This window comes from Pelodiscus sinensis, chromosome 4, assembly GCF_049634645.1.
Source record: "Pelodiscus sinensis isolate JC-2024 chromosome 4, ASM4963464v1, whole genome shotgun sequence".
NCBI lineage: Eukaryota > Metazoa > Chordata > Testudines > Trionychidae > Pelodiscus > Pelodiscus sinensis.
This window is the reverse complement of record NC_134714.1, coordinates 134,520,288-134,545,336: the sequence shown is the minus strand read 5'-3', so window position 1 is coordinate 134,545,336 and position 25,049 is coordinate 134,520,288. Positions and strand designations below refer to the sequence as shown.

The following is a 25,049-nucleotide window of genomic DNA, read 5'->3' as shown; positions in this document are numbered from 1 at the left end:
ACGCCTGGGTTCTATCCCTGGGTCCGGGAGGGCAGGGGGGGCTAGTGGTGAGGGCTGGGGCCAGGACGCCTGGGTTCTATCCCTGGGTCCGGGAGGGCAGCCGGGTCTAGTGGTGAGGGCTGGGGCCAGGGTGCCTGGGTTCTATCCCTGGGTCCGGGAGGGCAGCCGGGTCTAGTGGTTAGAGCCGGGGGCTGAGGCCAGGACGCCTGGGTTCTCTCGGGGGCCGGGCGGAGCTGGCGGCCGCTCCCAGCCGCTGGCCGGGATCCCAGGCTGGGCTCGGATTTCAAGGGCTGCCTGCGGGAGACGCGAGGCGGCCTGGGCCCTCCCCGTGGGGGGGGCTGGGACGTCCCGGGGGGGGCGGGGAGCTCCGTGTCCCAGGAGCGGGGCTGCAGACGGGCTCATGGAGCAGGCAGTCCCCTAGCCGGGCGCTGGCAGGAGCAGCGGGCTCAGAGCCGCGCAGAGCCGGCCCGCTCCAGCCCTGCCGCCTGAGCCGGAGCGGCGCCCGGCGGCCCCGCGGGAGCAGGGGCAGATCCCGGCTCGCTCCCCCTTCTGGCGGGGCCGCCCGGAGCGGGGATGTTCTGGATTCGCGGCTTCCTCCTCCTGACCCTGCACGGCGCGGCCGGGCTGCGGGGAGACGGTGAGTCCCGGCGGGGAGTGGGGGCCAGTGGTTAGAGCAGCGGGTGCCAGGAGTCCTGCGTCCTGCGTTCTGTCCCTTTCCCGGGCAGGAGTTGGCCGGGGGGGGCGTTACACCCTCCAGAGGGGCTCGGACTCTCGCCCCCAAAACCCCTGCTCCCCAGAGATCCCCGTGGCACCCCTGGAGGAGGCGGGCAGGGCTGGGCAGGGGGCTGTCAGCTGTGGCAGGAGGCTCCCTTCAGCCAATCGCACTCCCGCCCCACACAGGTGCCAGACCCCCCCCCAGCGCGGGGAGGTCCCAGGGCCGCAGTCGGTCCCTGGCCTGGGGGGAACAGACAATCCAGGGCTCCTGGCAGCACCAGCCCTGGGCCGAGATGCCATGTGCGGGGCCCAGCAAAACAAAACAAACAGGCTAAACAGGGCCGGGCGGGGTCAGCGCTTGGCAGATCCCATGGGGAAATTCACAGAGTTGTGGGGCAGGGAGCAGGGGAAGGGGTTTAGCGGGGGAGCAGTGGGGCGGGTAACAGGGTGGAGGGGTCTTGGCAGGGGGCGCTGTGGGGCTCCAGAGGAGGTGCTGTGGGGCAGAGGGTTTGGCAGAGGCTCTAGAGGGGGTGCTGTGGGGCAGAGGGCTTGGCGGGGGTGCTGTGGGGCTCGAGAGGGGCGCTGTGGGGCTCTAGAGGGGGTGCTGTGTGGCAGAGGGCTTGGCGGGGGTGCTGTGGGGCTCGAGAGGGGCGCTGTGGGGCTCCAGAGGGGGTGCTGTGGGGCAGAGGGCTTGGCAGGCAGTGCTGTGCCAGAGGTTGGGGCTGTGTGGAGGGCAGTGGAGTCTAGTGGGTAGAGGAGAGGCTTGGCGTCAGGACTCCTGGCTTCTTTCCACCCAGCCATCCCACATGCCCCTCCATCTCTCCAGCGCCGTGTCTCTGCGTCTCTGCCAGTGCCTACCCCTCCAGATCCGGCCATGGAGCATCCCGAGGGTGGGGGCTGCGCATGGGAGTCCGCAGCGGTGTATGTCTCCGGGCAGCTGGGACAATGGAAGTGCAGACCCCCCCGGCCCGGCAAAGGGCAGCCGACGAGCTAGGAGGTGTCACATTGTATAACCCAGAGCCAATGTCCGGAAACTGTGCCCGGCCGGGGCAAATCTCTGCTTGGCACAGACCAGGGCTGGCGGCCGAGAGCCATGAGAGCTCCCTCTCTCCCCCCGGGAGTCCTGCCTCCCAGCCTCCGCCTCTGCTCTAACCACTCGACCCCACTCCCCTCCCCGAACCAGGGGGAGAGCCCCGGAGACCTGCCTCCTTCCTTTTCCCCTTCCCTCCAAGGTGACCCCCATTTCTTATCGTCCCCCCATGGGCACCCCATGCTTCCTGCTGGGAGCTAAGGCCACGGACAGCTGCTTGGACCAGCTGCCAGGCGCCAGGAAACCTACCGCCTCCTGCAGCCGGCTCCGTGCCGCCCCACAAAGCCCCCTGTGAGGGATCAGAGCCCCCCATGGCGCCACCCCCCCAGCCACCTGTCCATCATAACGCTGGCTATTTTCATGCATGACAACAGGTGGGGCTGGTCCCTAGAGCCCTGCGTCTGCCACAGGGACTCTGAATGGGGAGGTGGGGGGGGGGCAGGGTCTGGTTACAGGGCTGGGGGGAGGAGAGATGAGCCCCAATGGGGCTTCTTCATCTTTGCAGGGGGATAACTGTTTGTGGGACCCAGACTCCCAATTCCCACTGCTCAGACTCACTACAGCCTATTCCCCTTCCAGAGCTGAGGACAACATTCCCAGCTCGGGGAGGGCAGTGGGGTCTAGTGGTTAGAGGGGCGGGGAGCCAGGACTCCTGGGCTCTCTCCCCAGCTCGGGTGGAGAGTGGGGTCTCCCTCCTGTCTCAGGGGGCTGCCATGCCCCCACATCCTGTTGACGTGCTGTGTGGCAGGGCTGTCCGCCCCCTCACACCAGCATCTCTCCGAAGGGGAGGCCTGGCAGCTGCTCCAGCTGCAGCTGTTGCAGCTCTTCCAGATGTGGCAGACCATGAAATGGGCCTGGATTCTGCCGTCGGGAGTCTGAACAAGCTGCACCCACCTGCCCTGCCCTAGCCACTAGCCCCCACTGCCCTGGGGAGCCAGAGTCTCCCTGTTCTGTCCAGACCCATCCACAATCAGCACAGGCATCTGCTGTCTGTTCTCCCAGCCGGGCCTACCTTGCCGCTTCCCACCTCAGGCAGGGTCCTTCTCCCTGAGAAAGCGCTCTGCAATCCGGCTCCGTCACACCTATCTCCTCCACCCCTTTGCGGCCCTGGAGCCAGATGCGTCCTCTGATTCATCCCAGGGCGGGCCAGAGCTCTGAGCCAGGCGCCTGCTTGGCAGCGCCTCACTCCCCACGGTAATCAGAAGTGCCCCGGGGAGGGCTCCCGACTCCTCACGCCTTTGAAGGGCACTGGAGCCGGAGCCAAGCCCCCAGCTCGGTTTCCGGAGGCAGGAGCGTGCCTCCAGCTCGCCAGTCTGACCCTCGACTCTGCAGCCCGGGAGGAACCGCTTCCCGCTCCATCTTCCCTGTCTCCCTCCTCCCTTTGTCATCTGAGAGCCCCCTCCTCCCTTTCATCCCTGCAGCTTCTCTACCCCCCCCATGCCTCCATCCTCCCCACTGTCCATTCTCCACCCCCCCCATCTTCAAACACCTGAGACATCTCACCGCCCAGATAACCCGGGTGGGCGATTTTCTCCCAGTTACTCCTGCATGGTGCCTACTAGCTTGTGTGCTGACTAATGCACCTCCCAGGGAGACATCCCGTCTCGATGTGAAGCCGCCAGACAATGGAGAACCGGCCCCTTCGCTGAAGGCTCTGTCCCAATGGCTGAGGATGGGCAATCATGTGTTGCCGAGTATGATCATCTCCCATGGGAGTTGTGGTCCCTCAGGCGGCTGGTGAGGCCGATCCTTGAACCACAGGCGAGGACAGATGCTTCCAGGTACAGCAGGAGGCTGCTGGCCATGACTAGAAGCCAGTCTCCTATTCCTCCTGCACCTCTTCTCCTCCTCAGCATGTCAGCGGCGGGCAAGTTCAAGTCGCGTCGGACTTGTCTCCAGTTTGAGCGTCTCCCAAGGGCCAACGTCAACGTTGCGCTTCTGTAAGTGACCTTTCAGCAAGTCCTTAGAAGGCTGCGTTGTCCTCCTGCGTGACGGCGTCCTTCCAGCCGAGAACACGGCCTGTTCTGGGAGGCGACGGTCTGGCACCCGCACAGTGGGACCAGTCCAGTGCAGTTGCTGACGGATGATCGTTTTCTCGATACTGGTGGTCTTTGCCTCTCCCAGGACACTGATGTTAGTGCTCCTGTCTTCCCATTGATCTTCAAGATCTTGCGGAGGCAGCGTTGGGGATACCTCTCAAGGACTTTCAAGTGATGTCTGTAGCTTGTCCAGGGTTCAGACCCATACAACAGTGTTGGGAGAATGACGGCTTGATAGACAAGAAGTTTGGTGTCTTTTCGAACATCACGATCTTCAAAAGCCCTGCGCCATAAAGGAGCAAAGGCCGCACTGGCACCGCTCAGATGATGTTGGAGTTCTACATCAACATCTGCCTTGGAGGAGCGAGAACTTGCAAGGCAGAGAACATGAACGACCTTCTCCAGTGCCTCTCCGTTGATTGTAATATATGGGGCACATGGTGCCTCTTTTGGACACTTTGGTCTTCTTGGTGTTGAGGCTGAGACCAAGCCATGCATAGGCATCAGCAAACACGTTCAAGATTGCCTGAAGATCTTTCTCAGAGTGGACAAATTGCATTACCATCAGCATACTGAAGTTCCACAACAGATGTGGTGGAAATCTTACTCCTAGGCTACGACTACACCTGTTCTTGCGCAAAAACTTGCAGAGCGTCCACACTGCACGCGCGTTCTTACGCAAGTACATGTACAGTCCAGCGTCGGAAAACAGGGCTTCTTCTGGACGAGTTATTCCTCTCCCCACGAGGAATGAGCCCTCTTGCACAAGAGCTCTTCCACAAGAGGCCAGTGTAGACGGGCAACATGAATTTCTTGCGCAAGAAAGCCCGGTGGTTAAAATGGCCATCAGAGCTTTCTTGCACAAAAGCACACGGCAGTGTGGACGCGCTCTTGTGGAAGACCTTTTGCAGAAGATCACTTGCGCAAGAAGCCTGCCGTGTAGACGTAACCCCATGATACAGCTACAGAGCAGTGTTATTTTGGAATAACCGACATTACTCCAAAATAACAGAGAGCACGTCTACACTACAAGCTGCTATTTCAAAATACTGTCGAGCTGGAGCATGTCTTACTCCGTCTCTTGTAACCTCATTTCACAAGGAGCAAGGGAAGTTGGAGGCAGCGTGCTCTTCCTTCGACTTCCTGCTGTGCAGCCAGTGCCAAAAGCCGAGTGACGCTATTTCCTCTTGAGCGACACAATTGACGTCGCTGAAGTTGCGCAGCTTAATGAGACGTTAGCCCCGCAGTGTAGACGTACCCTTAGCTTTCAGCCTGCCGAGCCTAAACAGCTTTCCATCCATTCTGTAGATGATTTCAAGGACAGCCGGGAGCTTCCCAGCAATGAGGTTGAAAATGACAGCCAGAAAGACCGTGAACATGGTTGGGGTGATGATACAGCCCTGTTTGACTGCTGTTTGCACTTCGAAAGGGTCACAGTGCTGCTCAGAACAGTCGCTTTCAGGTTGTCATGAAGCAGCTTTAGGACACTGATGTATTTGTCAGGACAGCTGATCTTCGAAAGTCCAAAGGGCCCGGCATTCACTGAGTCAAAGGCTATAGCTAGATCAGAGGTTCCCAATCTTTTACAGATGAGGACCCATTTTGACAATTCAGGAAGACTTAGTGACCCAGGGCAATTCAAAAAATGTGTGAATGATTCCTTAAGAGCCACCTGGGGAGACACCTGGCGACCCGTTTGAAATGGAATGGCGACCCATATTTGGGTCCTGACCCATAGGTTGGGAAACCCTGAGCTAGATCAATAAAAGCCATGTGCAGTGCTCAGTTTTGCTCCCGACACTTTTCTTGCAGCTGCCGTGCCGTGCAGATGGTATCCACAGTTCTGCGACATGGTCGGAACCGCTCTGTGACTCGGGTAAAACGTCTTCTGACAGGGGCAGGAGACGGGTTGCAAGAACGTTGCCTGCAGCAGCAAGGAGAGATCCCAGGATAGTTTCCACAGTGCACTTTGTCCCCTTTCTTAAAGGGCCGGGTCGGCGTCTCCTCCTTTCTCCTCCCTCAGCAGCTCTTCCAGTCTGGGACAAGGCAGCCATCTCACCGTCAAACCGATTCCGTTCACGCGCACTGATAGCTGTACGTCCCTCTGGTCGGTCACCGTCTGAGTTGTCCATCTGGATACGTCCCTTCCAAGTTCCAAAGTTGAAAAGTTTCTTGCCTTTCTGACCGCCGGGGCGGAGATCCTGCTGGATGTGGCTGTCCAGCCAGGAAGAAAAGAGGCAAGGCTATTTTAGGGCACTTTTTCTAGCCCCCTGCCCATGTGGGGTGAGCAGGGTGGGTCCCAGAGAGGACAGCCCAGCCATGGGTGCAGCTGCGGAAATGCTCGACCTGCCTCAGTCCTCGAGCAAGACGACTGAATCACACCCCACTGCCTGTGTCAGTCTGTGCTAGGAACTTCCGGATCCCTGTCCCGCCACTGGCCGATCCCACCGGGCTGTTGGGCTGTGCAGGTGTTTGCCCCCAAACAGAAGACTGTGCAGGGCTCCTGTACAGTGGAGAGACCAGTGCACAACAGTCACCACCTGTGCTTGAAGGAGAGAGGGCTTGAAACCGCTGGCCAATCAGAGAGCCTCTCTGGGCTGCAGCCTTCATCCCCTTCCCAGCCGGCCACTGGGTCTTGCTCTGCCCTCCCCGCTGTCGAGTCTCCTCTCTGCTCCCCTGTGTGCCGGCCCGTTGCTATGCCCTCGGGTCAGGCCCCTGCTGTCTTCTCCGATGAGTCCTCTTCCCCTCCCATTCTAGGGGCTGTTCCTCCTGGGGTCTTCTCTTGCGGCACAGGACAGCCTGGCGCTTGCAGGTGGCCTCTTACAGCCTGTTCCAAGAGAGGCCAGCCATGTGTCCTGGGGTGGGGATGGAGTCACGACCGGTTGGCCCAGCCACGGACTGACTCCTGGGTTGTGTGGGGTAGGAGACCACGCCTGGCCCTTCCTCGTGGCTCCTCCACCTACATATTCCTCCAACCTCTTCCCCGCAGCTCCAACGCCCCAGTAGCAACACGCCACGAGGCCACCCTGGTGTCCGGCAGTGCTCAGTCGCTGTACATCAAGAGAGCGCTGGGTTCTGGGAGGGGCAGGGGATCTGGTGGGCTAGAACAAGAGGAGCTTGGGAGCTAGGCCTTCTGGGTTCTATCCCCAACTCTGGGGGGTGGCCCGGTAGGCTAGAGCAGGGGGGTAGGGAGCCAGGACTCCTGGAGTTGCTTACCCCTCTTCCCCCACCCCCAGAGCCCTCCGAGTGCTTCACAGTGAATGGTGCCGATTACCGGGGGGCCCAGAACCACACTTCCCCCAATGGTGGGGGCCAGCCCTGCCTCTACTGGAACCAGACCCAGAAGCACGCCTACAACACGGCCAAGTACCCCAACGGGGAGTGGGGCCTGGGCAGCCACAACGCCTGCCGCAACCCGGACGGGGACGTGCAGCCCTGGTGTTACGTCCTGGAGACGGAAGAGGGGATCTACTGGAAGTACTGCGACATCCCCACCTGTCACAGTGAGCACCCGCGGGAGCCGGGCATGGGCGCTGGGCCCGATGGCGGGCTCCTGGCACCTAACCCCTCTCTCCTCCTCCTAGTGCCTGGCTACGTCGGCTGCTTCTTAGACTCAGGAAACCCCCCGACTCTGAGCGGCAGCAGCGGGACCTCCCCCAAGCTGACCGTCCAAGACTGCATCCGCTACTGCCGGAAGAGAGGCTACAAGGTAACCCCCCGTGCCCGCCCTGCTGAGCCGGCCGGTGCCCCTGCCTGGGGCTGGAGCGGAGCTGGCACCCCTGAGAGGGGGCTGGCTGGGCAGGTGGATGTAACCCTTTGTTCCCTGCAGTTCGCTGGCGTGGAGGCCGGGTGCGCCTGCTTCTGCGGCAGTGAGGGGGACCTGCGGTGGGCCCAGCCCGTGGGGGCTGTGGAGTGTGACCAGGTCTGCTTCGGCAAAGCCAGCGAGCTGTGCGGGGGGGATGGCCGCATCGGGGTCTATGACGGTGAGCAGGGGCTGGGCAGGAGGGAGAAGGTGGGGGGGAACCTGTGGGAGTTGGGTATGGGCACAGTGCTGCAGGGAGCAGAGTGGGGTGCTCTCCCCTGGTAGACAGGGCTGGATGTAGTGCCTCAGGGCAGCACTAGGGGGCGCTGTGCTGCAGGGAGTGGGGGACCAGTAGGGGGCGCTCTCCCCTGGCTGGCAGGGCTGGTCCAATGCCCCAGGGCAGCATTAGGGGGTGCTGTGCTGCAGGGAGTGGGGGACCAGTAGGGGGCGCTCTCCCCTGGCTGGCAGGGCTGGTCCAATGCCCCAGGGCAGCACTAGGGGGTGTTGTGCTGCAGGGAGTGGGGGACCAGTAGGGGGCGTGCTCCCCTGGCTGGCAGGGCTGGCCTGAGTGTGGCACTAGGGGGCGCTGTGCTGCAGGGAGTGGGGGACCAGTAGGGGGCGTGCTCCCCTGGCTGGCAGGGCTGGCCTGAGTGTGGCACTAGGGGGCGCTGTGCTGCAGGGAGTGGGGGACCAGTAGGGGGCGTGCTCCCCTGGCTGGCAGGGCTGGCCTGAGTGTGGCACTAGGGGGCGCTGTGCTGCAGGGAGGGGGGACCAGTAGGGGGCGTGCTCCCCTGGCTGGCAGGGCTGGCCTGAGTGTGGCACTAGGGGGCGCTGTGCTGCAGGGAGTGGGGGACCAGTAGGGGGCGTGCTCCCCTGGCTGGCAGGGCTGGCCTGAGTGTGGCACTAGGGGGCGCTGTGCTGCAGGGAGTGGGGGACCAGTAGGGGGCGTGCTCCCCTGGCTGGCAGGGCTGGCCTGAGTGTGGCACTAGGGGGCGCTGTGCTGCAGGGAGGGGGGGACCAGTAGGGGGCGTGCTCCCCTGGCTGGCAGGGCTGGCCTGAGTGTGGCACTAGGGGGCGCTGTGCTGCAGATCAGCATAGTCCCAGATCATTAACCCTTTCCACACCTCAGCCCTGTTGGCCTCCCCTCAGTTACTCACCCCTGCTCTTCTCCTGACCCCTGCAGTCTCTGTGGGGGCCTGCCAGGGGAACTTCAGTGCCCCCTCAGGGGTCATCTACTCCCCAGACTTCCCAGACGACTATGGCCCCGACAGCAATTGTTCCTGGGTCCTGCGCCCCCCGGGCTCCAGCGCAATAGAGCTCCGCTTCCAGATCTTCGAGATCCGGGACCCCAATGATCAGCTGGAGCTGTGGGATGGGCACAGCCGCCGTCTCCTGGAGCAGTTTGACGGGCATCACCGCCCCGGCCCTGCCCTCCTCCTCCCCACTGACACCCTCCTCCTCAGCTTTCGCTCCGACCAGCTCCTGTCTGCCCAGGGCTTCGCAGTGGCCTACCGGGGTGAGAGATGCGGTTCTATCAGGGCTGTGGGATTCATAGGGAGCCCCCTTGCCTGGAGCTGAGACACGGCCCCTCTGGGTGCGGCTGGGTAACACCCACTGAGGGTTTGTAAGCTGCCTCTGGGATATGGGGGTGGAGGGCGGTTATGGGTGCAGCTGCCTTTGCCTTTGAACTCGGATCCTCAGATTCCCAGGTGCTGCTAATGACACCCTGGGGGCTGGAGCCGGGGTCTGTAATTAGGCACTTGAACACCTGCCTGGGAAGGGAGGCTGGGATGTCACTCGCTAGCAGCAGGTATGCAGTCAGAGCCGGGAAATTCCCTCCGGGAATCTCCTCCCTAGTGGCAGGGCAGGGCCCAGCAGGGGGCGCTCTCCCCTGGCAGGCAGGGTTGGCCCAGTGCCCCAGGGCGGCGCTAGAGGGCACTGCGGGGCAGGAAGCAGGGCAGGCTCAGCAGGGGGTGCTCTCCCCTGGCAGGCAGGGCTGGCCCAATGCCCCAGGGTGGCACTGGGGGGCGCTGTGGGGCAGGAAGTGGGGCAGGGCTCAGCAGTGGGCGCTCTCCCCCGGCAGGCAGGGTTGGCCCAATGCCCCAGAGCAGCACTAGGGGGCGCTGTGGGGCAGGAAGCGGGGCAGGGCTCAGCAGGGGGTGCTCTCCCCTGGCAGGCAGGGCTGGCCCAGTGCCCCAGGGCGGCGCTAGGGGGCGCTGTGGGGCAGGAAGCGGGGCAGGGCTCAGCAGGGGGTGCTCTCCCCTGGCAGGCAGGGCTGGCCCAGTGCCCCAGGGCGGCGCTAGAGGGCGCTGGGGGGCAGGAAGCGGGGCAGGGCTCAGCAGGGGTTGCTCTCCCCCGGCAGGCAGGGTTGGCCCAATGCCCCAGGGCGGCACTAGGGGGCGCTGCGGGGCAGGAAGCAGGGCAGGCTCAGCAGGGGGCGCTCTCCCCTGGCAGGCAGGGCTGGCCCAGTGCCCCAGGGCGGCACTAGGGGGTGCTGCGGGGCAGGAAGCAGGGCAGGCTCAGCAGGGGGCGCTCTCCCCTGGCAGGCAGGGCTGGCCCAGTGCCCCAGGGCGGCACTAGGGGGTGCTGCGGGGCAGGAAGCAGGGCATGCTCAGCAGCATTGACTGCTGGCCCCATTGGGCCAGGGCAGTGCTAGGGGGCTCATGGCTGACTCTCTCTGTATCTAGGGGTGAAGGACCCCGTGTTAGAGACCTCGGAGGGTGATTCCCAGACGTTGCCCAGTGCCCTGATGCATCCAACCTCCACAGACCAGTTCAACGCCAGCTGGACCCACAGCACGGAAGATCTAACCATCGGGGCCGGAGGTGGGGAATGGGACATAGGGCTTCTCCCTGCAGGGCATCAGCTCCCATCCAGCCCCAGGGAGGGACACTGGCTGGGTGAGGGGTGTGGAATGGGACGTGGGGCCACTGATCCCAATTCCTGCCTTGCTGCACTTCCATACCTGGCCAGGGCTTTCCCCTTCCAGCTCATATTCAACTACCCTTACTCACATACACTGTTTTCTCAGCCATTTTTGTAGGTCCTACATAATCTCTACCTGTTCCTTCTCTCAGGCTGGATTATGTACACAGCTTCAGGGGCTTTTCTCCTCATGCTCCTCATCTTCTCATACCACCTGCGGAAAAGGTGAGATCCCGGGATGGGAATGGTGGGTTAGAGCGGGGGGCTGGGAGCCAGGATTTGGGGTTCTCTCCGCAGCTTTGGGAGGGGAGTGCAGTCTAGTAGTTAGAGCAGGGGGGCTGGTCACTGGGATTCCTGGGTTCTGTCCCTGGCTTTGGGAGGGAAGAGGGGGCTAGTGGTTAGATCAGGGGTGCTGGGAGCCAGGATCCCTGGGTTCTATCTTTGGGAGGGGAGTGGGGACTAGTGGTTAAAGCCGGGGGCTTGGGAGCCAGGGTTCTCTGCCCCGCTCTGAGAGTGAGGTGCAGTGTGGCTGCGGTGCCCTGTCCCACCAGTTCTGGGGCTTCCTCTGCAGGACCTGCCTTTTTGTGCAGAAGAAAAGTGGGGGACTGCCCGGTTCCTTCTCCACCCTGGGACCCCGATGCCGATGCCAGTGCCTGACGGGGGAGGCCTGGGCCGTGGCCTATCGGCACACGGACGTGCTGATCTGCACTGGCCACAACTCCCGGCACCCCCCACCGCTCCCTGGCTCCGACGACGAGGCTGCTTCCGACTGCACCTGCCTGTGCCACAGCTTGGAGAACCTGACTCCAACCAGCCAGTCCTCCCTCAAGTCGCTCCTGTCCACCAGCTGAGTCGGGGGGGGGGGGCAGAGTCACGCACCCCCAGAATTCCCCTCCATAGAGAGGGCAGCTGCAGAGAGACTGCTCCGGAGAAGAGCTGGGGGAACCCTGGAACTGCCTAGGGACCCAGAAATGGGGGTTCATGCCTCAAGTGTCTGCTACCCTCTGTAGCCTCCTACTGCACAGGGACCCAGAAATGGGGGTTCATGATGTGCCCCATGGTCTGCTGTCCCTCAGCCCCACAGCGAGACCCATGTCTCATGCTCCACTGCCCCCCCGAAACAGGGGACATGACTCTCCGCCGCCGCGCCAGCCACCAGAGATGCCATCGAGGAGGGGATGGGTGGCCTTGCCTGCTGCTCTCAGCTGGGCCTCACGGGTGGACCCCCGTGCCTGACGCTGTGGCTGCTCCTTCATGCTGATGCTGGTTTGACCCCCTGAAAGAAGTGGCTGGCCCCAGGGTGAGGGATGGGCTGGCCAGGAGTGGAGCCTCGGGGGGCAGGATCCTGGCCAGAAGACTGGCTGGCTTGGGGGACCAGATGCCCCCCCGGAGATGAGAAGTGCAGCCCAGTGCCACGGGGCACATATGGGCACCATGGGAAGTATGGGGGGGGGGGAACTTGCGCAGCCACAGGGGATCTGTGGGCAGGGAGGCGTAGTCCCCCCTGCATGGGGTTCTGTGTCCCACGTGAGGTGCACTCCTCCAGCCCCACAGCGACATGCTCCAACCCGGGAAGAGAGATGGGATGAGAATGAGCTCGGATTAAATTATTTTCCATATGGGAATGGCTCCTCTTTAGCGTTGGTGCGGGGCGACGGGGGCGGGGGCTGGGAGCCCGGACTCCTGGGTTCTCTCTGGGCTGTAGGAGGGGAATGGGGTTGGGGGGGGGGCTGGGAGCCCGGACTCCTGGGTTCTCTCTGGGCTGTAGGAGGGGAATGTTGTGGGGGGGGGGGGGGCTGGGAGCCCGGACTCCTGGGTTCTCTCTGGGCTGTAGGAGGGGAATGGGGTTGGGGGGGGGCTGGGAGCCCGGACTCCTGGGTTTTCTCTGGGCTGTAGGAGGGGAATGGGGTTGGGGGGGTTGGTGGGTTGGGGGCGGGCTGGGAGTCCAGTCTCCTGGGATCTCTCTGGGCTATAGGAGGGGAATGGGGTTGGGGGGGTTGGTGGATGGGGGGGGGGACCAGGACTCCTGGGTTCTCTCTGGGCTGTAGGAGGGGAATGGGGTTGGGGGGGGGGGGTTGGTGGGGGGGGGGGCTGGGAGCCCAGTGTCCTGGGTTCTCTCTGGGCTGTAGGAGGGGAATGGGGTTGGGGGGGTTGGTGGGTTGGGGGGGGGCTGGGAGTCCAGTCTCCTGGGATCTCTCTGGGCTATAGGAGGGGAATGGGGTTGGGGGGGTTGGTGGATGGGGGGGGGGACCAGGACTCCTGGGTTCTCTCTGGGCTGTAGGAGGGGAATGGGGTTGGGGGGGTTGGTGGGTTGGGGGGGGGGGTTGGGAGCCCAGTCTCCTGGGATCTCTCTGGGCTGTAGGAGGGGAATGGGGTTGATGGATGGGGGGGGGGGTTGGGAGCCCAGTCTCCTGGGATCTCTCTGGGCTGTAGGAGGGGAATGGGGTTGATGGATGGGGGGGGGGGTTGGGAGCCCAGTCTCCTGGGATCTCTCTGGGCTGTAGGAGGGGAATGGGGTTGGGGGCTGGGGGGGGGGGGCTGGGAGCCCAGTCTCCTGGGTTCTCTCTGGGCTGTAGGAGAGGAATGGGGTTTGTGGGGTGGGGGGGCTGGGAGCCCAGTCTCCTGGGTTCTCTCTGGGCTGTAGGAGGGGAATGGGGTTGGGGGATGGGGGGGGCTGGGTGCCCAGTCTCCTGGGATCTCTCTGGGCTGTAGGAGGGGAATGGGGTTTGTGGGGTGGGGGGGCTGGGTGCCCAGTCTCCTGGGATCTCTCTGGGCTGTAGGAGGGGAATGGGGTTGATGGATGGGGGGGGCAGGCTGGGAGCCCAGTCTCCTGGGATCTCTCTGGGCTGTAGGAGGGGAATGGGGTTGATGGATGGGGGGGGCTGGGAGCCCAGTCTCCTGGGTTCTCTCTGGGCTGTAGGAGGGGAATGGGGTTGATGGATGGGGGGGGGCTGGGAGCCCAGTCTCCTGGGATCTCTCTGGGCTGTAGGAGGGGAATGGGGTTGGGGGATGGGGGGGGCTGGGAGCCCAGTCTCCTGGGTTCTCTCTGGGCTGTAGGAGGGGAATGGGGTTGGGGGATGGGGGGGGCTGGGAGCCCAGTCTCCTGGGTTCTCTCTGGGCTGTAGGAGGGGAATGGGGTTGATGGATGGGGGGGGCTGGGAGCCCAGTCTCCTGGGTTCTCTCTGGGCTGTAGGAGGGGAATGGGGTTGATGGATGGGGGGGGGGGGGCTGGGAGCCCAGTCTCCTGGGTTCTCTCTGGGCTGTAGGAGGGGAATGGGGTTTGTGGGGTGGGGGGGGCTGGGTGCCCAGTCTCCTGGGGGGGGGATGAGGGGGTTTGTGAAGGCTCGCTGCAGTGTGGGGTCCAGGAGGCAATATGCGTTGCTAAGACCCTATTCTGCATGACAAGTGTATGCTAATGAGCGAGCGGAGGCAGCAGGCGGTGCGAATGGGCTTCCGAATGCAAATTACACCCGAGAGCGGAGAGCAGAAGAGGAGCGTGTTTGCATATATCATGCTAATTAGGCCGGCATAAGTGCGGGCCTGTCTCTTGGGGTGTGGCCTATACAAATAGACGAACTTCCAAGCCACCCCGCATTGCCCAATAGCCAACGAATACGGTGACAGGGCTCAGCGGAAGCAGTGGGCGTGGCTTATATGGGATATGAAAATAATTGAACACTTCTGGGGCCGGTCATAGATTATGCTAATATAAGGCACTCGTGGGTGTGGTCTGCATATGTTATGCAAATAAAGGAACGCCTGCGTGTGCAGCCCCACCCAGCGCTGCTGTTGTCCAATAGGCAGCGGGCGTCAACATTTATGCTAATGAAGACTCAATTCGGGCGAATAAGGCCTCTTCCAGATGACACAGGAATCCTGTTTCATGGAAATGAGGGGGCGTGTCCATATTATGTAAATACAAAAAGTCCAGGGAATCCTTGCAGCGTGCGGCCCGTTTCCCAGCTACTCAACAGGCTGGCGGGATGGCGATGCAAAGCACATGCAAATGAGGGGGCGGTGCACTTCGTATTTACCACGTGGCACAGTCATTATGCAAATTACGCGTTAGGTCCGCCAGCGCAGCCCGTGGGGGCGTGGTTGCTATGCAAATGAGGGGCGGAATTCGGCTCGCTCCTGCATACTAATGAGGCGGTGGGCGGGGCCTCGTGAGCTCACAGCGGGCGGGGGCGGGGCGCGGCGCGGCGGCTGCCGGCCGGGCGGGCGCAGGCAGGCAGCGGCCCCGGGATGCGGTGCAGCTGACCGCGGGGGGGGGGCCCCGGGCCATGGCCTTCCTGGGGGGGCCCCGGCTGCTGGACTGGGCCAGCTCCCCCCCCCACCTGCAGTTCAACCGCTTCGTGCTGACGGGCTACCGGCCGGCCAGCTCGGGCTCGGGCTGCCTGCGGAGCCTCTTCTACCTGCACAACGAGCTGGGCAACATCTACACGCACGGTGAGCGGGCCCCGATCCGCCCCGGGCCCCGATCCCCTGCGCCCCGCTGCCCCCCCCGGGCCCCGATCCCTGCGCCCCGCTGCCTCCCCGCATCCTGATCCTCCCTTCCCCCGTATGCACGGTGAGCCCCCTGGGGCCTAACCCCCGTACCCCACTCCCCCTCCTGGGCCCAATCCGTGCACTGGAAAGAACCCCCTGCACCCTAACCCCCTGGGCATCCTGATCCCCCTGCATTCGCATCCCCTCCCCACAGTGCGCTGTGCACCGTCCCCATGCACCCTGTGAGCACGGAGCAGTGCCACCCTGGGAGGCTGACCCCCCCCCATGCACCAGGAAGTGTCCCCACGTGGGGCCAACCCCTCCCCCATATACCTGTCAGTACCTCTCCCTTCTGTGCACCCCGCAGGGCACCTCCCAGCCCAATTGCCTCCCCTGGGGCTGAGCCCCTCCTGCACCTGGCAGCACCCCCACATGCACCAGGAAGTGTTTCCCCTGGGCCCAGTATCCTCCCCCTCGCATTGAGTGGTGCTCCCTGCACACCGATCCCCACCTGCATCCCGCCCAACCCTGCTCCCTCCTGCAGGCTACCCCCCCACCAACCCCCTAGTGCTCTGCAGGCGCACTCTGCCCCCATGCGCTGGCCTCCCCGCCCTGATCCCCTCGGCACTGACTCCATGTCCACCCCCTGAGCCGCTGAGTGTGCAGAGTCCCATCCACACCAGTCCCTGAGCCCCATGGCCTCTGCCCACCACTTCACCAGCACCTACAGCGCAAAGCACCCGCTCTCGACCCCAGTCCCCTGCCTGTGCATCCGGGCCCTGCCCTAATCTGTCCCCCCCATTGAGCTTGCTAGGAGTCCCCTTGCTCCTCCATGCCCCACTCCAGCCCTGGGAGATCTGGAGAGCAGGGCGGTTCTGGCCCGGGTAGCAGAACCCAGGAGCTGGCCATGGTGGGGCTGGGAGCCAGGACTCCTGCATTCTCTCCCAGCTCTGGGAGTGGAGGGGGTTGGGCAGGGCCCTTGATTGTAGCCATGCCAAGTGAGTCCCAAGTTCACGAGCAGAGCTGCTTCCTGGGTCTCCACCCAGCCGGCAGGGCCTGAGGAAAGACACCTGGCTCCGGGAGAGGCCCTGGGAGCTCAGCTGACATCCGTTCCCCCTCGATCTGCTGAGCTGAGCACAAAACCCACCCGCAAAGTGCCACTGGGATCCAGGAGACCTGGCTCCTACCCTGCCCCAACCACTAGACCCCACTCCCCTCCCGGAGCCAGGCATGGAACCCAGGAGTCCAGGCTCCCACGCCCTGAGGAAGGGGATGTGGGTGTAGAGGGGGCATCCCTGGTACTAGCAGACAAGCTGGGCAGTTCCAGCCTGTTACCCAACTAGTGGCTGGTGGCAAAGGTGTGTGCAGGGGATGCCCCAGATCAGCTACTGTTAATAGCTTCCTAGGACTCCTGGGTGGGGTGTAGTGGTTAGAGCAGAGGGGCTGGGAGCCAGGACTCCTGGGTTTTCTCCCCAGCAGGGTCCCTCTCTGCCCTGCACCCCCATGTCACCTCACTCTGGCCTTCAGGGACCTTGGTCTTAGAGCCTATGGGACCAGGTGGAAACTGGCTGGGGCAGAAGTGACAGCAAATCGCTGTTGAGTTGTGACCTTCTCAGCATCCCCATAGCCCCCCTTTTCCTGGTGCCTGAGACATCTCCTGGGATTAGCTGGGATCAGCTCGGCTCAGCTCAGGGGGTAGTCACCTGAAGAGGCAGAGGCAGCTTGGCAGTTTAGAGGTCAGATGAGGACTCCTGGAATCTATCTCCAATTCTGGGAGGAGAGTGGGGTCTAGTGGGTGGTCTGGGAGCCTGGATTCCTGGGCTCTACCCCTGGCTCTTGCATGGGAGTGGGGTCTAGTGAGTTAGAGCAGGGGGCTGCGAGCGATGACCATGTCTCTGCAGGAGGCTGGATATGAGGTCCCCGTTCCTGGGTGACGGTCCAGGGCTGTGTTGTTAGACAAAGGCCAGTTGGCCCCTCTGGTTAGGTCCCCACTCAGATTAAATGGCCACAAGACTCTCCTTCATTTCCTGTCTCACATGCTGTGGTGGTGTGTGTGGTTTTTACTTGTTGCCTGCCCAGAGGTGGCTGCATCTCGGGTTCTGGGAGGCCTGCAGTGAAGGATGGCTCAAGGCCAGCAGCCAGTTCTCTGGCGCCAGCCCCTGTTCTCTGCCATGCAGTGCCAGGATCAATGCTTCCTGCCAAGCGCGGGTCCAGGAGCGTGGGAAGGGAGTTGAATTGCCCTCTGACACTGAACTGTGCGGAGGGACTGATCCTGCTGGAGAGGGCAGGTCAGGGGAGCTGTGTCTAGGAAGAGAAGAGACATCTGGGGAGGGAGGCTTGGAAGCGGAGATGTGCATGGTGGGGACAGGGATATGGGGTGCTGGAAGTGTTGGGAGGTATGGGGGGACCAGAGGAAAATGAGGCCTGTAGATGTACGGAGAGGGACCTGTGGGGGCTGGAGATTTGGGGGGCTTTGCCCTAAGCAGGAGTGTTGGTGGGGGAAGTGGGATCCTGCCTGGGGAGGTTGGACATGGATGCCAGAAGGAATTGTAGGGGAGGAGGGTAGCATGAACTGAGCAGTTCTCCCTTCCCCCCAATGACTTTGAGGGCGGGGGCCCAGACAGCCCTGGGGGAATGTTTCCCTGAGGGGGAATTGCCAGTGCTGGGATGCAGGGGCCGGTTGGATGGAGACTTGCCTTTGGGGACTGTTCATAGAGGGTCCGTCGGGCCAGCACGGAGAGGCGGCCCATCTGGGCTGGGGCGCTCTCTCTGCAGCAGTGCCCCCTGGCAGATCCTCCCTCAGCTTTTAGCTCTTTGCCTAATGATGATCTCATTAAGGGCTCAGGTCTGACCTGGGGCCCTGACGTCAGGGCCAATGCCTGCCTCCCCCGCATAGCTCCCTGCCTAAGTGTCTTAGACCTGGGTGCCTGGCCCTATTCCTGCCCTACAGGTGTCCCTGGCAGGGCTGAGCCGGCACCGCCCTGCACTGACACGAGTTGTCTGATTCTCAGCATCGCTCCAGGGCTCAAGAGACTTCCCAGACTCCAGGACTCCTGGGTTCTATCCAGGCTCTGGGAGGGCAGTGGGGTATAGTGGGTTGGGAGCGGGGCTGGGAGAGCCGGGACTCCGGGGTTCTGCTCACAGCTCTGGGAGGGGAGTGTGGGCTAGGGTTTAGACCTGGCATTGGGAATTGTCTCTGGAGCGTACGTCATGCTTTGGCCTCGTATACCTCGGCGCTGGATGCCTCTAAGCCTGAGGCAAGCCGTCCCTCTGCAGCGTTATACGTGCGGGTTCTCTAGCTGCCACACCCCAGAGCAGGCTGCATCTCTGCTGGTTCATATTCCCTCTGCAGCCGCTGGAAGCTGGGGCCATGGACTCTGGGCTCTCAGTTGTCAGCAGAACAGCTCAGCGTCTGCTTTCTTTGCTGATTCTGCTCCCGGTGCCCTTGGCACTGTGGAGGAATGGGGGAGGGAGGGGTCACCTCTAGACACCTGGGCCCGGCACGGGAGTGAAAGGAGGGGGCTCGATAGCCCTCTCCAGCAGGATCTGGGAGGCCTCTGCCCTTGGATACAGGACCTGCCAGGCCCTTCAGAGACCTAGAGCAGGGTGGGGTGTACAAATACTGGACTCTCAGGAGGGTTGTGAAGGAAGGTGGCGCTGTATTAATACACTGCCGCTAGCTGTAATTGTCCTGCCGCAGTCAGCAGGGCAGTGGAGTCTAGTGGGTTAGAGCTGGGGGGCTGGGCTCTTGCCCCAGCTTGGGGGTGGGGGCTGGGATCTAGGATCGAGGGGAGCTGTCAGAGCTAGGGGGTGGCAAGGAGCCCCAGGCTAGAACAGCCAGGGGCTGTGGGTCGGATCATCTCGCTGCCCTTGAGGCTGTCCCTTCAGCCAACCCCAGAAGAGCTGATAGTGGTACCAGCTGCCGCCTCCAACCCTTCTCATCTTTGCCTGTTGTAGAGCTGGGGACAAAACCCAGGAGTCGTGGCTCTCGGGCCCCTGCTCTACCCACTAGACCCCGCTCTCCTCCCAGAGCTGGGCTAGAACCCAGAGAAACAAACAGTTGGGGTCACGCTGGGAGTGTCCAGGGAGCCGGGGTGGAGGCAGGGCTGGTTCTGGAGGGACTCCAAGGCAGGGAGCTAGCATGTGGCCCTGAGGGGGGGCAGATGCTGCCTTGGATTGGCTTGTCTTAGGGCAGTGGGCCTGTCTCTGCTGCTGAGCCTCTCTTGTCTTGGTCTCAGGCATCCCCCTGCTGGGTTTCCTCTTCCTGCTGCCGCTGTCCATCCCGTGGGCACGGATCTCGGTGGGCTGGCTGGCTGTGGTGCACTACCTGGCCTGCGTGGTGCCCCAGCTGGGAAGCGTGCTCTACCATCTCTTCATGAACCACGAGGGGGGCCCCGCTGTTTACCACACTCTGCTCACCCTCGACATGTGCGGGGTCTGCATGGTCAACACCCTGGGTGAGTGGGGATGGGGGGCATGGCCTGGGGGTTATGGAGGTAATGGGGGCATTGCTCTGGGGTGTGAGGGACAGATGGAGGGTGTAGGGGACTGGCTGGGGGGTTATGGAGGGGTAGGATTAGGGGATCAGACAGGCAGAGCTAGGGCCGAGGATCCAAAGCGGGAGGAGGGGAGGCAGAGTGGGGTTACAGGGAACAGATGGGCGAGGCTGGGCTGCCTGGGGGTGCGGAAGGAGATAATTACCCACCTCTAACCCATTTGCCTGCCTCCCCGCAGGTGCCCTGCCCATCATCTACTGCACCCTGGCCTGCTCTCCACTTCCCCGCACGGCCTCCCTGCTGGCCTACACGGCGCTGTCCAGCTACGCCATCTTCTGTGCGGTGACGGCCCACTCCAACGTGCGGCGGCTCTGCTCCTTTGCCTGGCAGGCCCTCTTCCGCTTCTTCTTCTTCTACCTGCGCTGGGCAGGCCTGGGCACGGGCCACCCCTCCTCGCTGCGCTCGTACCTCATCATGGATGGCCTGGCGCTTCTGGGGGGCGTCATCAACATCTCCCGCGTGCCTGAACGCTGGCAGCCCGGCCGCTTCGACTACTGGTTCAACAGCCACCAGATCATGCACGTGCTGGTGGTGGTCAGCATCCTCTACCTCCACTGGGGGGTGGTGGCCGACCTGCTGTGGGTCACCAACTACGCCTGCCCCCAGGACTGACCAGACCCGCCAGCCAGTGAGGATGGTGTGACCTTGTAGCTGCATCCCTCCAGGTCATTCCATGATTGATTCCCATTGGCCCGGGGAGGAGGGGTCAGGATGGCCAACAATAGACTCCCATTTGCTGAGGCATCTTCTGGATCCACTCCTGTTTGCTCCAAGGTGTCTTCTGGATGGCTAGCGATGGAGTCTCATTGGCCAAGGTGTCTTCTGGATCCACTCCTGTTTGCTCCAAGGTGTCTTCTGGATGGCTAGCGATGGAGTCTCATTGGCCGAGGTGTCTTCTGGATCCACTCCTGTTGGCCAACAATGGATTCCCATTGGCCAAGGCACCCTCTACACTCCTTTTGGCCAGGGGTCTTCTGGATGGCCTGCAATGGATTTCTAACGGTTCTGGCGACTTCTGGATCACCAGAGCAGGAGTCCCATGGGCTGAGAGTAATTCTGGACCACCAGGGATGGAACCTATAGGCTGCGATCCACTGGAGCCTTCTGGATCACCAGCAATGTTTGCCCATAGGGACTGGGGGCAGAATGGGGGCACTGTTTTGGTGAGAGAGGGAGTGGAGCAGCCCCTCTGCCCTTTAGACCATTTATCCAGGTATCCTACAGACGTTGACACCATGCAATACTTTCTACTTTTTAAAGGGCTGATGAGGTACCTGGATGCCGGGGTCTGCACTGAGTAGGGGCTGGGGGGGAGGTGGCCCAGGAGAAGCTAGGGGCAGTGTCAGTGTCCGAGTTGCCTCCCAACACTAATGAGCTGGCCTCTGTGGAGTGGAAGGCAGGGGAATCTGTTGTTACAGCAGAACTGGAGGGAAGAGGGAACAAGTGACACAGCTGAGGTGCGGGGGAAGGGGTGAAAAGAGAAACAGGACTCCTGGGTTCTATCCTGTTACTGCCACTACCCTTGGGCCAAGTGGCTTCCACCGCATGTGCCGTTTCCTGCTGCTTCACTCTGAGAGTGGGGTGGGGAGGGGAGGCATTTCCTGTCACTGAGCCCTGCGTTGCACTTTCTCCCCTGCAGCGGGAGGAACAGGGATTCCCCTTTCTGCAGCAGTCACAGCTCCTAGTGCAGTAACAGCCAGCGGGGACTGTGTCCCCATCAGCCTGCTTTTTTAACTACGTGTCCCATCTGCTGCTAACCCCATGGTGCTCACTGGGAGCCCCAAGGCTCCACTTCCACCTTCTGCTGGCACTGAGGTGTACATACTATTCCCCCTTTCTCTTAGGCAACTGAGGGTCCCAAACACAGAAGTATTCCTGAATCACAGTTTTCTAATCCCTAATCACAGGGCCCTGAATTACTAATCTGGAGTCTGAACATATAAAGGGAGCCAATCTGGACTGAGAAACCATAGGTGTGAAAGTAGCTAAACTGGGTCTGAACATTGATTCCAACTGGCCATATGGATACATAGCCAAACTCTTTCTCAGTCTGGATTCCTGTCCAGAGGCTGGGTGTGAATGCAGCTAAAACTGTTCCTAATCTGGATTCCAACTGGGTGTGAATGAAGCTACACTGGTTCTCAATTTGGATTAGAATTGGCCACGTGTGAACATAGCTAAACTCATCCTCAGTCCTGATTCCTGTCATGAGGCTGCATGTATGAATATAGCTAAATTGGTTCTCCATCAGGATTCCAGATGGAAGGCCAAGTGTCAATATAGCCAAATTATTTTTAATCCAGTTTTGCCAGGAAATGTATATGGAGGCCAAACTGATTCTTAACATGGAAGCCTATGTACATAAGCAGTTGTTAATTTCCATCTTGTTCTCTGATTGTTTTGCTCAGTATAAATGGGGGCCTCTCATCCTCATTCCTGGTGGGCAGCCACACTGGCTTACAAACCAGTTCAGTATTAGAAACGTGCTTTGAATTGCCATGTAGACAAACCTTTAAGAAAGCAATACAAAGGGTAGCACAGGTAGAGCAGGACCATGGGTGGACAAAATGGGTAATTGAGACTGCAGTCAAGCATTCAAAGATACCCAACCACACGACATGGTGTGAATTATACCAGGAAGAGATGGGCACTAGGACTGGGCTCTAGCACTACTGTGGGAAGTGTGCGGGGTCTAATGGTTAGTAGTGGGGGCCTTGGAGAGCTCCTAGGTTCTGTCCACACTCTAGGAAGGGCATAGAGGCTAATGGAGGGTGAGGGAAAATCCGGCCTTCTCAGTTTTACGTGTCTGTTGCCCCACACTGTAAATAAGGCCGAAAGGAAATCTAGGAAGGGCATTGTAAGCTGTGAATTGTTGCACATTGAAGGGATGGATGTATTTCTTTAGCCTCCCTCATGGGGGTGCTGTTGGGTAGGTTCTGCTCTTCCCTCCCACCAACATCCAGTATTGTCTGCGTTATCTCAGGGCACATGAACACAGCTAGTGTTCACAGCTTCGTGCTGAAGCAACATATCTTTTTAAATTAAAAATGCAAAACTGAAGTGTAAGAGACTAACATCTACATCATGCCAGGGTGGGGGCAGGAGGTGGATGGAGGTTCTGAAAAGCCACAGCCTCCCACCAGGGTCCTATTGGATGGCAGCTCTAGGCTTTAATAAAGCAGAGAGAGATCATGTGTGTGGTGTTCTTGGTCCTCCGGCCATAGCTGGCTTGAGGACATCGGTTTTGAATTTTCATGTTGATAAATGCAAAGTAACGCCTATCGGAAAACAATCACAACTATATGTATAAAATGATGGGGACTAAATTAGCTGTTACCATTTGAGAGAGATCTTGAGAGGTCTCCAAAACTGATTGTGACTACTTCTCTGAAAGCAGCTGCTCTATGTGTAGCAGCAGTTCAAAAAAGCAAATAATGTTAGGAATCATTAAGAAAGGGATAGAGGAGAAGGCAGAGAATATCTTATTGCCTCTACAGAAATCCATGGTATGCCTGTATCTTGAATACTGTGTGCAGATGTGGTTGCCTCATCTGAAAAAAATATCTTGGCATTAGAAAAAGTTCACAAAAGGGCAACAAATATGAGCAGGGCTATGGAACGGCTGCTATAGGAGAGAATAATAGGAAGGACTTTTCAGCTTGGAAGAGATGACTGTGGTGGGGGGATATGATAGAGGTCTATAAGATCATGACTGGTGTGGGGAAAAAAGCAACTAAGTTATTTATTCCTTCCCATAACACAAGAACCAGGAGTCACCAAATGAAATAGGCAGCAAGTTTAAAACAAAAGTACTTCACATAATGCACCTGTGGAACTCCTCACCAGAGGATGTTGTGGAGTCCTAGACTATCACAGTTTAAAAGCCAGCTAGATAAATGCATGGAGGACAGGTCCATCAATAGCTATTAGCCAGGTTGGGCAGGAATGGTCTCACTAGCCGCTGTTTGCCAGGAGCTGGCAGTGGATGACTCGATGACTCCCTGTTCTGTTTATTCCCTCTCTGGCATTGGCCACTGTCAGAAGACAGAATATTGGGCTAGATGGACCTTTGGTCTGACCCAGCAGGGCCGTTCTTATGCTTACATTCACAGAGGAGTTGCCTTGCTCCATTGAAGGCTAACAATCTGTTGCAGAGCTGGTAGAGCAGCTGTGAAATTGCTTGAGTAACAAACAAGGATGGTGTATGTTTCCATAACCAGTGGATGAAGACCCTCCTTTATCCCTAACGGTGACGAATCTTCTGCAATGCTGTCCCACACCCAGGGATGGAGAATCTTCTGCTCCTACTGGCCGAGAATCCATAGTTGTCACCACACCAGAATTAAAAACTGGATTGTTCAGTGTTCAAGCCTTTCGCATCTTAAACCCAAGGCTTCCAAGGATATATTTACACTGTGCAACTATTTCGGGATACTTCTGGTATCCCAAAAATCGCTATTCTGCATCTTTTGAGCAAGCCTGTTATTTCAAACTATAACAGGCTTGCTATTCTGACATCCCTGTAAATGAGCTTCAGGGGCAGTGCAGATGCACCGGAAGAGACACATTCATTCTTGTGCAGTCTGCCCCCCCCCCCCGCCTCTCAATCTAAGAATTTGTCTGCATTCAGAGTCGCTCCAGTTACGGAAACAGATTGAGACAATTTCTCAGTAGCTAGTGTTACCTTAGGCCACGAAAGACATGGACCCAAGTCCCTACTCTACCACAAGCTATCTGGAATGCCTTAGAATTAGATCTTCTCCCTCCTTGCAGGGGTGTGTGAGTGAACACAGATTGGGAGGCGGTCTGATCTTTGGCTGATGGGGCAAGAAGTATTTCAGCAAGACAAGAACACCAGTACAAACCATCTTAAGTGGAACTGAAGCTTAATTTCTAGCTCTTTGTTTAAAGCAGATTACTAGCTTCAAATTTAATTTGGATTAAGAGCATCCTCACTAGTGTAACTAGATCTGGTTTAAAAGTCAGACTTGTTAAAATAAGGGCAGCTTTGAAGCCAAAGAGGAGCCTATTACAATGTGTGCGTCACTTGCCCTTTGGTGTCTTAGTCATTGATCACAACTCCACTGTGCTAGGCCCTGTACAAACAGAACTAAGATGTCTTTGCCCCAGCTCTGGAAGGGGAATGAGGTCCAGCAAGTTAGAGGATTGCTAGGTCCTATCCTAAACTTAGAGTATGCTCAGAGCACAGTTAATTCCCTTCTTGTTGCCTTAGTTTGCACTGAGGGAGTGAGGGTAGGTCAGCCTACATGGTACACAGATACTGCTGCATGACAAACCCAGGACGAGCAGGAAAAAAAAATTACACTAGTGCCACTCTCCTCAGTTCGTGTGACAACACCCCAAGTGCTGTATGCCCCGTGCCATGGCTTGTGAGTAGCCCTTGCGCAACCCCTTTAGTGTTACAGAATCAAGCT

General features: G+C 60.0%; 2 protein-coding genes across 3 annotated transcripts; both read left to right on the top strand.

The window, feature by feature from the left end:
• Positions 1-334: 334 nt before the first annotated feature.
• KREMEN2 (kringle containing transmembrane protein 2) lies at positions 335-12,189 on the top strand. The gene is made up of 8 exons (XM_075928740.1): positions 335-637; positions 7,080-7,346; positions 7,428-7,552; positions 7,673-7,826; positions 8,829-9,161; positions 10,333-10,470; positions 10,723-10,795; positions 11,142-12,189. Exons 1-8 carry the CDS (start codon positions 574-576, stop codon positions 11,419-11,421), a joined length of 1,434 nt encoding a protein of 477 aa, XP_075784855.1. The 5' UTR covers positions 335-573; the 3' UTR covers positions 11,422-12,189.
• Positions 12,190-14,779: 2,590 nt separating this feature from the next.
• PAQR4 (progestin and adipoQ receptor family member 4) lies at positions 14,780-20,887 on the top strand. Of its 2 annotated transcripts, XR_012903734.1 has the most exons (4): positions 14,780-15,019; positions 19,297-19,515; positions 19,793-20,429; positions 20,504-20,887. XR_012903734.1 is itself a non-coding variant. In XM_075928757.1 (3 exons), the coding sequence occupies exons 1-3, from the start codon at positions 14,854-14,856 to the stop codon at positions 20,224-20,226; spliced, it is 819 nt and encodes a 272-aa protein (XP_075784872.1). In that variant the 5' UTR covers positions 14,780-14,853; the 3' UTR covers positions 20,227-20,887. The 2 variants fall into 2 exon arrangements, 1 of the variants encoding a protein (XP_075784872.1); XM_075928757.1 differs by having other exon boundaries at positions 19,793-20,887.
• Positions 20,888-25,049: the final 4,162 nt, after the last annotated feature.

Excerpts from the sequence above, each read along its gene's own strand:
- PAQR4 (XM_075928757.1), top strand. The coding sequence starts at position 14,854 with ATGGCCTTCCTGGGGGGGCCCCGGCTGCTGGACTGGGCCAGCTCCCCC. Across the intron at positions 15,020-19,296 it reads GGGCAACATCTACACGCACG|GCATCCCCCTGCTGGGTTTC; the intron begins GTGAGCGGGCCC and ends TCTTGGTCTCAG. Across the intron at positions 19,516-19,792 it reads CTGCATGGTCAACACCCTGG|GTGCCCTGCCCATCATCTAC; the intron begins GTGAGTGGGGAT and ends GCCTCCCCGCAG.
- KREMEN2 (XM_075928740.1), top strand. The coding sequence starts at position 574 with ATGTTCTGGATTCGCGGCTTCCTCCTCCTGACCCTGCACGGCGCGGCC. Across the intron at positions 638-7,079 it reads GGCCGGGCTGCGGGGAGACG|AGCCCTCCGAGTGCTTCACA; the intron begins GTGAGTCCCGGC and ends CCCCACCCCCAG. Across the intron at positions 7,827-8,828 it reads CCGCATCGGGGTCTATGACG|TCTCTGTGGGGGCCTGCCAG; the intron begins GTGAGCAGGGGC and ends TGACCCCTGCAG.